Below are 15,623 nucleotides of genomic sequence, written 5' to 3'. Positions count from 1 at the left end.
GTAGTTCTAAGCTAAACTTTATGTGGTTAGGAGACTCTGAGTACCCATCCAGAAACCCTGGCTCAAGTCAAATGACCTGAAAACAAAGCTGTGCAGACAAAAACCAACAGACACATCCTCTTATATTATACCCCACTGACTCCATTAAATTCAGTGTTTATACCAGACAAGTACATTTTATTTATATCAACCCTCACAGCGATCCTGTAAAGTAGTCATATTCTTGTTCCCATTTAATAGATAAGAAAACTGAGTCTCAGAGAATATGTATAATTTGTCCATCTACTACTTAGTGGTAGACTACTGACGCTAACCCACCAGTCCAAATGGGAATGGTCAACACAATTACGGCGTTATACTGATGACCTAGGAAAGGAAGAATGTCTTTTTTTTTCCTCTTAAAGTTATATTCTGCAAGAAGAAAATCTTGGAAAAGCAAGAACTGGTTGAAGAATTGGGAGAAATAACAGAAATTGCTGATTTGTCAGAGTATCAGAATTAGCAGTGAGGAGCCTAAGTCCTCTGAACACACAAGGAATCCCCTGGCATGCCTCTCTCCCCTTTTAAAACCTAAGTCTCTTCTTAATTAAACACACAGATGAGGGGAGCGTGGATGGTTCGGTTGGTTGAGCATCTGATTCTTGATTTCAGATCAGGTCATGATTCCAGGGTGGTGTGATGGAGCCCACGTAGGGCTCCTCCCTGCAGTGGAGCCAGCTTGATATTCTATCCCTCTCCCCCACTCCCCTGCTCATTCATTCTCTCTCTCTTTCTCTCTCCCTGTCTCTCAAATGAATGAATGAAGGAATGAATGAATCAATGAATAAATAAATAAATAAATAAATAAATAAATAAATACACAGATGATACCCACCCAACTTCTCTCACAGGATTCCAGCAAACATGCTTTGCTTTGGTTTCAATATAAGCAGAAGGGAAGAAGAGGAAAGAACTGAGAAAAGCATATACATAGTGGCTATTGTCTATTTGGAATTTTCTAGATGTTGCTGCTTTCAATTCTTGTATCAATCTTTGGGGCAAGTATTTGTCTGTCTGTCTGTCTTAAATAAAGGACTGAAGGTTCTGATTAAATGACTTCAAAAAAACCCCTCATACACCCAGTGTAAAGCTGAGCAGAGTTTTTAACTCAGTCTGTCTTGAATGCTCACATTTGCCTCATGTCCCTCTCAAATCATATAAGGAAGCTATTTAAAAACACATTTACGACAATCTTTGATGTAACAAGAAACCCAAATCAGAACAACCACCTTAAGAAACACCATTTCATGCTTCAAGTAGAGCTGCCAATCAATTTAGAAAACATCAAAATAAGGTAAGAATCTTTGGGCATTAACTAAAAAATATGTTTTTATTCTCCATTACATGTGCTTCTCAGATCTTATGATCTTTATGTGCCCCTTGAAGAATACCAGCTTGGGTCCAGTGCATATGGTTTAAACTAAGTAAACTAATGCCTGAGTGTCACGTAGTTGCAAAATGATGCTCACCGTGTTGTCTTTCTTTGCTTTTGGAACCAATGAGACTATTTTGATAAGCTCCATTCACAGAGAAGAAGGGACAAATGGTTATACCTTGGCTCATTTCTTCTTATCAGGGGCAATCAGTGCACAGTTCGTTATTAACATGGCTATTGCAAATTACTCAAATTATGTCTGGACTGCGGCAAACATTTTCATGAACATTTGTCTGATGAACTTGACAATTCTTCTGAAGCCCTTCACCCTGTAATGCAATTCCATTCTGCAGGGGTTCTTGCCACTAGGCCTGGAGTTAGAGGTATTTCAGCCTCCATCATCTCCCATCAATGGAGTTCAGGGATGTGTGCCAAACTCCATTTCCATTCTGACTTGCGTCAACCACAGGGAATCATTAGCTGCTGCTCTCAGAGCACTTACTGGAGAACCATTTGATAAAGAGGACCCTCACTGGGTGGGAGAGCTAATGGACCTCCAAAGTGACGAAGCAAAGCTCTGACAGGGATGGTCCTGTAATTTTATACAGTACATCATCAGAAAATGGTTACATTGTGCCCAGTCAATTCTCTTAAAAATGGAAGCTTTGATTTCAAAACCTACTCAGGCAGAATGACACAAAGGAACAGCAACTCCTAGAGGGCTCCCCCTCCTTTTAATTGCTTTCCCTGCTCCCAAGTCCTGAAAACATTTCTCCCAGATCACTGCCCAGGCCATCAGCCCCTTTATGGAAGTATTGCCTTGGGCAATGGTTGCCTTAGACTGCTTCTCTCTTTTTCTAGCAGTCCCATATTTCAAGCGATTCAAACATCTTCCAGTGAATTGCTTGACAAATTTCCACAATGATCACTACAGATCAAATTCAGCTCAAATGTTATCTTTTCCAAAGTTTTGAAAATCCATTTTTACAGCAAGGCTGGCAAAACACCTAACGAGCTTCAATTCAGAAGAGGCACATCCTTTCAACTTGAATTTGGCCTCAAAACACGTTTGGCCCAGCCAAATGCCCACCAGTCTTCTCAGTTACAGTGGTTACCTCTTTGACTCTAGTGAAAGAGATTACAGATAGTACCATTTCCCAAGTCCTTAAAATTTCTAGACATGACATAAAAAATAAATATATTAGCGAATACCCTGTTTTCATTCAGAATATTTTGATTCAAGGAATTTCTAGTGACTTGGCATTCCTTGGCACCCAGATTTATTTCCGTACAGTCTATCTTTCTGTTCTTTAATCCATTTTTTAATGTTTCAAAACACATGAATTCAGCATGGAAAAGAATTAGTGTAAAGAGTGTAAATGAATTATTAATAAAAGAAAGAACAGACACATTCAAATAGACTTGGTAGTATTTAATCTGGAAGGGCTTAATTGAAAGTTCTCTTATCAGCCTAATAATAGTGAATTATAATGACCTTGATTTTACAGAGACAGGGACACTATCTATCTTTCTTAATGGAAAGATGAGAAGCAAGGGTCAACTGTCTTAACTAGTTATTACATAAATGAAATACATGTGCAATGTGCAGCTCTTAGAAAATTCATAAAGTTTGAAGAAGAAAATAGTTGTAAAACGTATTAGTCTTTTTCCTAAAGTTCATTTTTAGAATTGGATTGCTATTATATGTTCAACTTTATAGTATCGCAATTTTCATATATAACATGATATAATGAGCACATTCATGTCCCTAAAACCTTATGAAAATTCCACTTAGGTTGAATTCATTCAATGTATAGATATATTCTAATTTATATAGATTTATAAATTCAGGCTTTTTCTTTCCTATTACAAATAAATCTGTGGTGAACATCCTTACAAATAAATCTACCTATACATCTCTGTACACTAAACTTTTAGAAACAATATAAATATTTTGAAACATACTGAAACATTACATACAGAAGATATTTAACAAACTGTACTCCCTCAGGTAGTGAATTAGAATGTGCTCCTATTCTACCCTCACCAAACCATTTGCTTTATTTTTTTAACTTGTTAATGTTTATTTATTTTTGAGAGAGACAGAGAGAGAGAGAGAGAGAGAGAGCGCGAGCGAGCACACACACACAAGTAGGGGAGGAGCAGAGAGAGACGGAGACACAGGCTCTGAAGCAGGCTCCAGGCTCCAAGCTGTCAGCACAGAGCCCGACATGGGACTTGAACTCACGGACTGTGAGATCATGACCTGAGCCGAAGTCAGACACTCAACCGACTGAGCCACCCAGACACCCCTATCTTCCTTTAAAATTCCCTCTTTCAAGTTATTTTTAGAATCTTGGTGTTGCTCTTAAATTTTCATTAGCTTGCTCTGTAATTTCTAAATACTAAAAATGGCTTTATGAAAGACCTAAAAATACACTAAAGAGTGAGAAAATAACAAAAAGAAAAATATGAAACTTCCCTCATCTCAACTTTCACTCTTTTGAACATACACTATTTTCAGGATCTCTTTCAGAGAGATTTAGGTAGTTTTGCTTTTGTTTTTCTTTGCCAAGTACACAGAAAAGTGTTACAGCATGATCGGTCTTTTTCAACATAGAAAAAAATTGATTCCATGGAATCACAATCATAGGATTGCAATTTACTTTTAAAATACTAAAAAAAAATGCATCTTGATTTCTCTCAGATTTGAATGTCACAAGGAAACTATTTAATGAGACGGATTCACATACACCCCTATATATTGCTACTCTAATGTACTAAATTGTGTTTAACTTGAAACATAGTCCAGTTAGTAATGCATTACAAAGATACCCCCGGTAGCATTTCAGTCACGTGAAAGTACTTTCCCTTGTTTTCCTGACTTCCTGACAATGAACTACTTCATCTACTTCAAATGCATTACAAAGTACAGCACCACTTAATTCCTAAGTTCATTTCTGTATGTATTTATTCAACAATGTCTTGGTGATAGGAGGTGCTCAATAAACATTTGTCGAAGGCAGAAGAAGAATGAATGAAACATACTACTTAAATAGAGTGCTGTACAAAATAGCACATTATTAATAACTACATGGGAATTCTTAGAAGTGGCTGATGCAGGAACAAATGTAAGCTTTTTATTCACAGCAAAGCCCAGGAGATGAATAGCAGGCACATGCGATGTGTGATTTATTCATACACTCTAGTAAGAGATTTATAGGCATCTATTAACCTATTCGAGTTCCAATTCTGTCGTAGGCTGGTCTTTTGTCATGATTAGCTATGTTGTGACTTTATGTTAAATAACAGGTTGTCTGTGCTGAAATATGCAAGAAATATGAAGACAGAAGATCAAAATTATTATACATGTACATCGTTCCAGCTAAATCACCGATATATCTCTGCTTGTGTATGCAAAAGATTTAGACATGCATATATGCACAAAAGCAAAAAATTTCTTTTCCAGACATGAGATCCAATATCATAGACTGGATCTGTCTCCCAAGGAATTAATATGTTGAAGTTGTAACCCCCAGTACCTCAGAATGTGAGTCTTTAGAGAGAGGGTCTCCATAGAGGTAAGTAAGTTAAAATAGGGTCATTAGAGTGGATCTTAATCCAATATGACTGGTATCCTTATAAGAAGAGGAAATTTGGATACAGACATATACAGAGGGAAGAAAATGAGAAGACACAAGGGGAAGATGGTCATCTATAAGCCAAGAAGAGAGACCTTAGAGGGTACACTTCCATCAAGGCTCTCTGAAGGAAACAACTCTGGCAACACCTAGATTTCAGATTTCTAGCTTCCAGACCTGTAAGAAAATGTATTTCTTTTGTTTAAACCACTCAATCTGTGGTACTTTGTTCCAGCGGCTCTAGTAAACTGATACACCATGAACTAATACAGAGTAGACTGAGGCTGTATGTTGAAAAAGAGTAAGAATTATCTTGTTATTTTCAAGATTCTCAGTTTTGGAAAAGATGATCCCACTCACCTGCATACTGTGTGGGGCCTGATCTGATCCTAAAACACCATCTGGAAAGTCACCGCTTTAGGTGAAACATCTGATTAACCCCTCCATCAATCAATTAGGAACTCAATTGATTTCATTTTCCACTTCCACATGATGATCCCTTTAACATATGGTTGAGGAGCTATAAGAGCTTGGATACAATTCATGCTTTGAATGGATAGACCACTCTTGGCATCTCCCTTAAGGTTTTAAAGTCCCTTGTGTGATTTCCATCTGTCTACGCTGACCTAATAAATATAACCAAAGAAGAGAGATGTCGGAAGGAACACTCCCACGCCCCTTCATCCCCAACCCAATTTCACAGAGGACAGAAATGGGGTGTAAATTTTGTAAATGGCATAAATGTAATGGTGCCTCCGAGTCACAAGGAAGCCATACTGTCAAGGGCGAGGAAAGGTCACAGTTCTGTTTATCCTGACAGAATACATGGTTACTCTCACAGAGATCTGCCACTGTCATTTATCACTTCTTCCAAACCTGTGTGCCCACCATGACAACTCATCTTCTTCATGGACCGCAGCTGGCTCTTAGATCCAGGCATGATTTGCCAACACGTTCTAAGTTCCTAACTACCAGACGCATTTCTCTGTGCCACCTTAATAAAACTACATGGAATAAAGTTTTATAATAGCAATATGTCGAGAAAAAAGTCATAATTTTCCATGCTTCATGATTCAGAATAATTAATTTAATAACTGTGTCATATGAGAAGAGTAAATAAAGAGAAGGAAAGGGGTGTGGGTACATATGATCACTGAAGCATATACAATTGCAATGAAAAACAAATTACCAGGGTAGTGCTAGAAATAAAAGCTCAGTGGGAAATATGTTTTGGATGCTAATTTGATTCTTCTATGGAACCTTAAAGCTGCAGTACCTACTACTGCACTATTTATCTCCATTTGTTTTTATTTTTAGCATTTATATAACCTTAAGTTTCTAAAAACCAACTAAACATCTCCTGATCTCTATTGGGAATTTTCCCTAAGTAGCTCTCTACCTAGACTATAACAGGACTATGATTTCATTTACAACATCTGGCTGGAGAATGCTTCATCATGAGAGGTGTTAAAAAAATAATGAAATTAACAAACAAGGGCAGAATCAAGATGAGATACAGTTTTCTCTGGACACAATTACAGTCTGGCCCTTAGTTCACAGTCAACACTGAGATGCTAGGTCTTAGATGAGCAGTTTGCTCTGTTGGGCTACAGTCTGTAGTTTTGCAGGAAGGGATTATTTCTGAGAACAAGCCAACATACTTAAATCCTGCACCAAAAATGCAGGCTTCTAAAGCAAGTACATCATTAGTTCTATTAAATTAGAAGACATAAAAGTAAACCCTCCTTTCTTTAGTCAAGTAAAACTCAAATCTTGTCTACTTGAATTCAGTTTCACCTTCCTCAAATACTAAAGCTACCGGCTTTGTCCCTTCTCATATGAAGACTCCTGATTCTGCCATTGAATGACATGTACAGTCGCAGAGCTCTGCCCTCTCTGAGGGCCTGCCCCAGCGCCAGCTGCGAATGGCTTACCGACAATGTTTATGGGATCCCGTCAGGGTTTCGATCACAAAGCACTCGCCATCATTGAGACAGTATGCGAGGTCCTTGTCTCGGCAGGGTTTGAAGTGCTCAGAACGCTCAGTGGAATATGTCGTTGTATCTGTCAAGGGAAGCACACAAAGAACCTGCGTCAGCAGTGCATTCTGGGACTGAAGAAATGCAACAGGACAGGACCACTTTATGACTGAATGTTGTGCATCTCCCCAAATCCACATTTTGAAACCTAGTCACAATAAGATGGTATCAGGAGGTGGGCCTGTAGGAGGTGACTGGGTCATGAATGGGATTAGTGCCGTTATAAAAGGGGCCCGAGAAAACTCCAGCACCCATTCCAGTCATGTGAAGATGCAGTGAGAAGGCAGGGCTCTACAGACCACGAGAGTCCCCACCAGATACTGAATCTGCAGGCGCCTTGATTCCCAGCCTCCAAAACACCAGCCCTAAGACAAGCCCTATATTCAGTTATCTTATTTCTCCACTAGACTTTAACAATTGGAATCACTGTAGAAGCCCCATCTGAGGACACGCTAATAGTACATGGTGAATGATTCCACAAACACCTCAAATCCACTTCCATAAATTTCAGTTGTATGGAAACAAGTGGTATGGAAGCATCTCCTTCCTCTTATTGTTGCCAAATGCCAGGAAACATCTGATCCGTGCATATTGTGACTGTTCTGTGGAAACCAACGTCAGTTTCTTGGAGTTGCTTTGTTTTTAGTTACAGGTCTAATTGGCTAATGGCTGAACCAATTATTCTTTCACATTCTCCTTTTCTTATGTGATTAAAATGCAAATGTTCCAAATTCTTTTTTTTTTAATTTTTTTTTCAATGTTTATTTATTTTTGGGACAGAGAGAGACAGAGCATGAACGGGGGAGGGGCAGAGAGAGAGGGAGACACAGAATCGGAAACAGGCTCCAGGCTCTGAGCCATCAGCCCAGAGCCTGACGCGGGGCTCGAACTCACAGACCGTGAGATCGTGACCTGGCTGAAGTCGGACGCTTAACCGACTGTGCCACCCAGGCGCCCCAATGTTCCAAATTCTTAAACAGGACCTCAAATGTGAAGAATGTTTCTGGTATATATCTAACAGGACCAAATTATTGTCATTTTTTAAGCGTTGTTGTAAACATTGATTTTTAAAATCGTAATCACTTACAGTTTTAAGTTAAGCTGTATGTCTACATCCTCTTTCCAAATATGAAACTAGCCATAAGTATGTGCTACCTACTGGACACAGACTCTGTTATCACATGTAGAGACTTTCTAATTTCAGACTTCTAAGCAACTAATGTATTAGCACCAATCCTACCGATTCGAGAAAAAATATATTTAAAAAGTCAAAGATGAAGAAATGATTCTGCATTTAAGCTCCTTTAGTTTCCTTTTCATAGACCTAGATTAATAATAATGCTCAATAGCATGGGTTATTGTACCAATTTAGTTACTGGAACTCACTATGAGCCTCTTCCTGTTATTATCCAAACTGAGGAGAAAGTGATTGTCCTCAAAGGAAATCTGCTCATGTCCTTCACACATCTAAAAATCCTCAGTGGGTCCAATTCCCATAATAACTCCAAATTCCTCAGGGAAAGATATAGGCCACGTGGAATTTTGCCCTCTAGTGTCATCTTCCTGTACCTTAAGACACAACTTAATTTCCAATTATGTTTCTATTTCCCCAAACACCAGGAGTTGTCACATTGTTCTTTCTTCCTGGACCATCTTTTTCTTTGCTGGAAGACATCCAAAATACTTCAGAGCTTACCTCATTCTCCCATTTTGTCTCCCTAGCACCTTTTATCACTCACATCACTGCATTCAACATTCAATGCTGCAAGGAGCCATGTGTTCAAACGTTTATCTGTTCCTTTAGTCTGTGAGTTTTTTAAGGTCAGAGGTTGAGCCATGAATCACAATTAGTGCTCAAAATATCTTCAATAAATCTGATCATTGGAACACTACTAACAGTTCAAATGCCATCAGTAAAAGATATATCATTAAAGACATTACAATCATATAAAAGTTAGTGCATATCTTACAACAGTTAGATATAATTTCACATCAATGTTACCATTTTAGTATACCTACTTCAATATTGAGGAATATTGGAAAAACAAACATTGCCCTCAGACTCACATAAATCCTCACTCATATACTGCTCATATACTGTAAGCATTGAAAATCCCACTTCTAATATCCTTTTTTGGTGGTACAACAGGAATTGATTTTTCCACTTCAAATATCTGTCTGTTAATTCCTTGGCACGAAATAAAGGCTCTGCAAAACAGACACATTTTCCCTTTTCCAGGAGATCTCCTCTACAGAGAAGATCTGTTATTCAAGACAGTATGCAATAAATAGTTACACAGAATCAATCTCTCTTTCTATGGAAAATATTTAAAATTCAAGAGCTCTGAACAAAATATTCACTATGGAACACCACACAGTTGATTGCTACTCTGCCTGCTGAAGTATATTAACTCATGACCAGTTAGTTAAGTTTTCCTTTAATTTCTTATTATCCATTTATTGATATTCACTGATCATTCTTCTAAGAACAGCTTTTCATTAACATAACCTACAGCATAAAAAGTGAGGTCCTTATTTTATAATCAGTGGTTTTAACAAGCTACAGACTCCAAGAGCAATACAATGGCAAAGCAATTACAATCAATTAGTTTCCATCTGACAACTGCTGTCTCCAGTGGTTACCTCCCCATTCTACCAACTGCCATCCCCATCACGTTATCATCTATCAGCACATTACAGAGGATCAGAGACCCAAGGAAACACCTCTGCAAAGCCCAAGGTGGGAGAGCAGAGATGTCAGATTTAAGATGTACTCAGGTCTTTTGTTTCCATAGCTTAGAGAATCCAAAAATTAACATAACTACACATACTTATACCTTTACAATGACTGGATTCAATAAAACACCACTGTTAAATATTTTTAATATCTTAATATAATAAGAAATAACAGAATGCTAGACTTGATCTTTCTACCAGTAAACTGCAATCATCAATAAATTTGAAACCTTAGAATTTACATAAACATTCCACTATACAGTATTCATACATCACTACTCACCTAAAATCACATAGGCATTGGGCAAAGTAAATAAAACTCACCATGAGGTAAAAATTTTACACTTTGAAGGCATCATGCCAAATATGTCAATGGAAACATAAAAAAAAATTCTTAATGGAATCACTAGGCTGTTACACTAACTCTAAGACCACCTACACACTTATATAAAGTAGTAAATAAAGTAAATAAGTAAACAGTGTCTAATCACTATTAGGCTTTCTATCACTCATAACCAAACACAGCTCAACAAAGACACAATAATAATTTTGGATGACACTCTCCAATATTTATATATCTGCCTATAAGTGCTTGTATGTACATATTTGGTTAATTGTTTTACATATAAAATATATTACAAACATCTAAAATAGAACATAAATGGAGGTGTCTGGGTGGCTTAGTTGGTTAAGAGTCTGACTTTGGCTCAGGTCATGATCTCACCATTTGAGAGTTCAAACCCTGTGTTGGGCTCTATGCTGACAGCTCAGAGCCTAGAGCCTGCTTCAGATTCTGTGTCTCCCTCTCTCTCTGCCCCTCCCCCATTCATGCTCTCTCTTTCTCTCTCTCTCTCTCTCTCTCTCTCTCTCTCTCTGTCTCTCTAAAAAACAATAAACATTAAAATTTTTTTTAAAAAATAGAACACAAATGCAAACAACATAAAAATAAAATGAGTGTACTAGTTTATTTTCTTTCTGTGCCCTAAGGTGATACAGTGTGCTTTAATATACCCAGATGAGTATTTTGTTCTGAAGAGGAAACATGGGACATTTAGGAGAATGACATAATGGATATGATCTAACTCCAAACTCTCATGGCCCTAAATAATCTTGGGACACCTTAACAATCAGGTATAGAACTCTCATCTATAAACTTACCCAACACTTTTGGAACCTGTTTATATATTTAAAATGGTCTAGTACACTAAGCTGGGTATAGTATATGGTACTATTTTGTCATGTATTTAAAATTCAGGGGCGTCTGGGTGACTCAGTCAGTTAAGCATCCGACTTCGGCTTAGGTCATGATCTCACAGTCTTTGAGTTCGAGTCCTGTGTCGGGCTCTGTGCTGACAGCTCAGAGCCTGGAGTCTGCTTCAGATTCTGTGTCTCCTCTCTCTGCCCCTCCCCTGCTCATGCTCTGTCTCTCTCTGTATCTCAAAAGTAAGTAAACATTAAAAAAAATTAAAATTCAAAGGGCATTCTTCTGTTTCTAGGAAGGTAACCTGATAAATACATCTATTATAGAGCATTAGACTGTCTTCAAAAATCATATGGACAAAGGTCCAGGTAAGTAAACTAAGATGGGAGGGGCCTACTATCCCCATGAATTCCCATTTGTGTTTCAAGGCTCTCTCTTACTGCAGTGTACCTCCTTCTCAGACATTCTCTCCACTGCATTAGCCCGTGAATCTCCCAACTGACCAGGCCATGAGGTCCTGAGGGGACAGAGCAGGTCTTCACATCTCTGATCCAAAGTCTTACAGATGGCTTGACACAGAGATGAACCCAATGAACCTATAGGAGAATGATCTTTTCATACATGAGCATTTTTCTGAACGTTCTGTGTGGAAAAGTGTACATGCTTTCCATAAAAGAAAAACACCATATGAATAAATGTTTAGAAGTTAGGACTCAAGAAGAGCCCCAAAAGCAATGTAGATAAAGTGTATAGAAACTGATGAGAAAAGGGGGAAAAAATCCACTCCATAGGAAGAGGAGATGGGAGGAGAAAAAAAAAATTAGTGAAGATAGTCTGAAAGAGAGGACAAAGGAATCCAAGCTTACGATGAACAGAGATGGTGCTAAGGATGGGCCTTCCAAGCACCATGACCAAAGCTCAAGGTCTCAGGCCAGGAAAGTGTAGGTGCTGGCATGAGGAACTAGTGTCCATTCCCTTGGGACTGCAGGAGCTGTATAATTGTCCAGACCACTCATCTGGCACTTGTTATATGTAGTTTAATGTATTTTCTTACATTTTTATGGGTTTTGGTCTCTATCCCCAGGGAGGTCAGGGAGAGTGCTTTGCTTTTAAGTTTTGTATTCTTTCCACACCATGTAGCATACATAGTAAGCAATCAGTACAGTAATTAAACGCACAGTGGGAAGGAGTGGTGGTTAATTCATTAAAGGAAAAATGGGAAGAAAATGTAAGGCTGGGAAACTGAAATCCCTGCAGATTTTGCAATGAAAGTTAATTTTTTAATGAAATAAAACAATGATTTTCCCCCTTAAGTAGTAAGTTGAACCTGAATATTATTTATTGAGGCTTTCTTTGTTGCCAGCACAACACTGCACACTGTGGGAACACAGATTTTGTTGCAGGAATAAGAGTGCTAAATAGACTATTACAGATAATAATTGCAGTAGATAATCAAAATAAAGGGAGAGCCAAATTCAAGCTATAGTTATCTCTAAAGGCTTCCCAAAGGGTTGGCATTGGAGCTGGGTCTTGAATGGGCATGATTTAATCGGCACAGGAAAAGGAATTCTAGATATGAAGAACAAAAACACCCAGGGAAGGGAAATGATGACATACAGCATAAACCCTACACACATTCTGCACATTCCTGGCTTGCAAATGTCGCAGTCACCCAGCGGTTTTTGCCTTCCCCACTGAGTTCATGAGAATTTTCAAAGAAAAGTTAAGATGCAATCCAAAAGCTTTTAGGAGTAGCAAAATACCTTTCCAGGCTAGAATCCACATAATATGGTCATGGACCCAGCAGAGTCTTCCATGGGAACGCTGTAAATGAAACCTACAGTCATACATTACCATTTCCGGTTGAAATCTGCCACTTATCGGGCATGTCATAAGGGTTCGAGCCCCACAACGGGCTCTGTGCTGACAGCTCAGAGCCTGGAACCTGCTTTGGATTCTGTGTCTCCATCTCTCTCTGCCCCTTCCCTGCTCATGCTCTGTCTCTCTCAAAAATAAATCAACATTAAAAAAAAATTATAAAATATTTAATGGTCAAGGAAAATTGTAAGAATGCAGTAGTGTCTGAAAGGGAAACAAACCATTCCTCAACTGGCAAGAGGCAAAGATAGCTTTCTTCCTGCTGCCAGAGACCAGACATTGTTCATTTTGCTGGCATGGGAGAAATGGAGAGTGTGGGGCAAGGAATCTGAAAGTTCAATGGAGTCATGGGGCTGCCGTGAGGACTGACAGTTATTGATGCATCCTAGAGCCATCAACTCCCATAGCAAATGTAGAAAGGACCCTTATTAAATTTGCATTACATACCTGCCACCTTACTGTTTGAAATCTTGCTTCTAAAAACTGCACCAGCCTAAATAAGCCTGCATGAGACATAGCTTGTTCAATGGGATTCCATTTATTTGGGAATTCACAGTTTATCCTACAGCTGAATATATTTCCTTCTACCTGCATGCATACACATGCCTATACAAACCGCTTTCAGCTATAATAGTTGTAATAGCAGCTTCTGTCACTAAGGCCCTTGTCTTGTCACAAGTCCTTGGGCTTCTGATAGGCACTATGCTGTAAGCTTCATAGGCACCATCTCTGCCCCACATGTCACTCCACTGAAATGGTTTGTCTATATCACCAGCTACCTCTAAATCCAATGGATGTTTACATATTTTTTCTCATCTTCTCTGAACTCTCAGAAGTACCTAACACTCTTAACCACTCCCACCTCTTTCACTGCTTCCATGTTACCACAAAATGTTGAAGTTCCTCTTGCTTTTTAGTCTTTGCCACCTGTCTCCTGTAACTTAAAAGCCAGATGGCTTAAGAACTAGTCTTCAAATAATTCCAAACATATATTCAGCACTGTGCTAAGCATTTTCCATTAGCTATTTTTTTTTTGGGGGGGGGGCTTTAAATAGCACTATAGGGACACCTGGGTGGCTCAGTGTTTAAGCCTCCTACTCTTGATTTCGGCTCAAGTCATGGATCTCACAGTTGGTGGGATCGAACCCTACATCTGGCTCTGTGCTGACAGCATGGAGCCTGCTTGGGATCCTATCCTCTCTCTTCTCCCTCTCTCTGCCCCTCCCCTGCTCATGCACGCATGTTCTCTCTCTCAATAAATAAATAAACTTTAGGAAAAAACATTATGAATATATGCTATTATTTACTTTGTTTTACAAATGTAGAAATTAAGTCTTAGAGAGTTATATCATTGGCCCAAGGTCACATGGCTCTTATCTGGTAGCTTCTGGACTCAAACCAATGCAGCCTGACCTGTTCCACTATACTGCTTCCTACAAACCTTTTTTTCCCCTCCCCCCCCCCATTTTTACATATTCCCCGGTGAGTGCTACTTCAGGAGTGGTCCCATGACCAGCAGCATCAGCATTATCTGGGAATGTATTAGTAATAATTTATGAGTCCCATCCAAAACTTACTGCATCAGAAACTGGAAGTGTGTGGTGGGGTGCTCTGTTAACCAGCTTTCCGGGTAATTCTCTGAGATCCAGCCACTTTGGGTGATCCTGTCTGATATCACTTACATGTCAATAACTCTCAAAGTCATCCCTCTAGTCCACTGGTTTTTCTGAACTCAACCTGCCTACCTTTTTCTTCCTGATGGATATCTCAAAGGCAACTAAAAATAAACTTGTAGAAGGCCCAAGTCTTGCTCTTTCTCCCCAAACTTATTCTTCCTCCACAAACTGGTTCTCAGACTCAACTAGTCATACCATTGATCCCACTGACTCTGCTCCAGCTATGGGTAGATTTATTCTGATTAGTCCCATCATTTCCATACTGTGTATTAAATATTTTGAATATCATCTCTGTGAACATTTGACAGGTAAGGGATTTGAATCTGGGAGAAAGTTCTTGAGTAAACAAAATATAAATGTTTACTAAAGGTATCTATTTACTTTTCACTTGAACATACGAACTTGAACATGTTCATATGAACATAAAAAAAAAGTACTCTGCTCTTCAGCAGTGAACCTCAGGTCCATTTCCATAAGTATAGATACGTTTTTTTTTCTTTTATCATCTATCTCTAAACACATTATTACAGGTATGGAGCTACAAGGTGGTGTTTACCTTATCAGGCTAAAGATATGCATGTGCAGTGATGTTGGTATAGCCATTATTGTTATAACTATTATAACACTCAGAAAGCACGCATTAAGCATCTGCTACGTGTCAAGCCCTGAGATAAATTCTAGGAATATAGAGATGGCCTTGCCAGGTCCCTAGGAATTCAAAATCGAGTTTAGGAAAAGGGTGGGGAGCAGGCATGTAAACAGTTACATTGTGATTCTGAGTGATCAGAAAGCTCTTAGAGGCAGAAATGAAGACGTACTGAATGCCGACAGCTACTTCTAACTTGAGGATTTGGGGAAGACTTCAGTAGGAGGAGCTCACATCTCACATAGGCCTAAAACAACTATAAACGATTCGTCTGTGGGCACCTGTTGGCATGGATACGTCAAAGGAACAGCATATATCAAGTCACAGAGTCCTAGAGGGACCTGCTTTTGTCCAGTGTAATTGGAGCCCAAGGAATATGAGAGGGAGACAAG

At 38.8% G+C, this 15,623-nt stretch overlaps 1 protein-coding gene across 4 annotated transcripts in view; it reads right to left on the bottom strand.

The window, feature by feature from the left end:
• Nucleotides 1–15,623, bottom strand: part of NRG3 (neuregulin 3) — a 1,054,582-nt gene that overhangs the window by 573,004 nt on the left and 465,955 nt on the right. For all 4 annotated transcript variants that reach the window (XM_047825450.1, XM_047825452.1, XM_047825453.1 and 1 more), the window contains exon 2: nt 6,990–7,119. In XM_047825450.1, coding sequence (XP_047681406.1) covers nt 6,990–7,119 — 130 coding nt within the window. The remainder of the gene's footprint in view (nt 1–6,989; nt 7,120–15,623) is intronic.

This window comes from Prionailurus viverrinus, chromosome D2 (assembly GCF_022837055.1).
Source record: "Prionailurus viverrinus isolate Anna chromosome D2, UM_Priviv_1.0, whole genome shotgun sequence".
Lineage (NCBI taxonomy): Eukaryota > Metazoa > Chordata > Mammalia > Carnivora > Felidae > Prionailurus > Prionailurus viverrinus.
The sequence above is the reverse complement of the archived record's forward strand: the minus strand, read 5'-3'. Positions and strand labels throughout refer to the sequence as shown.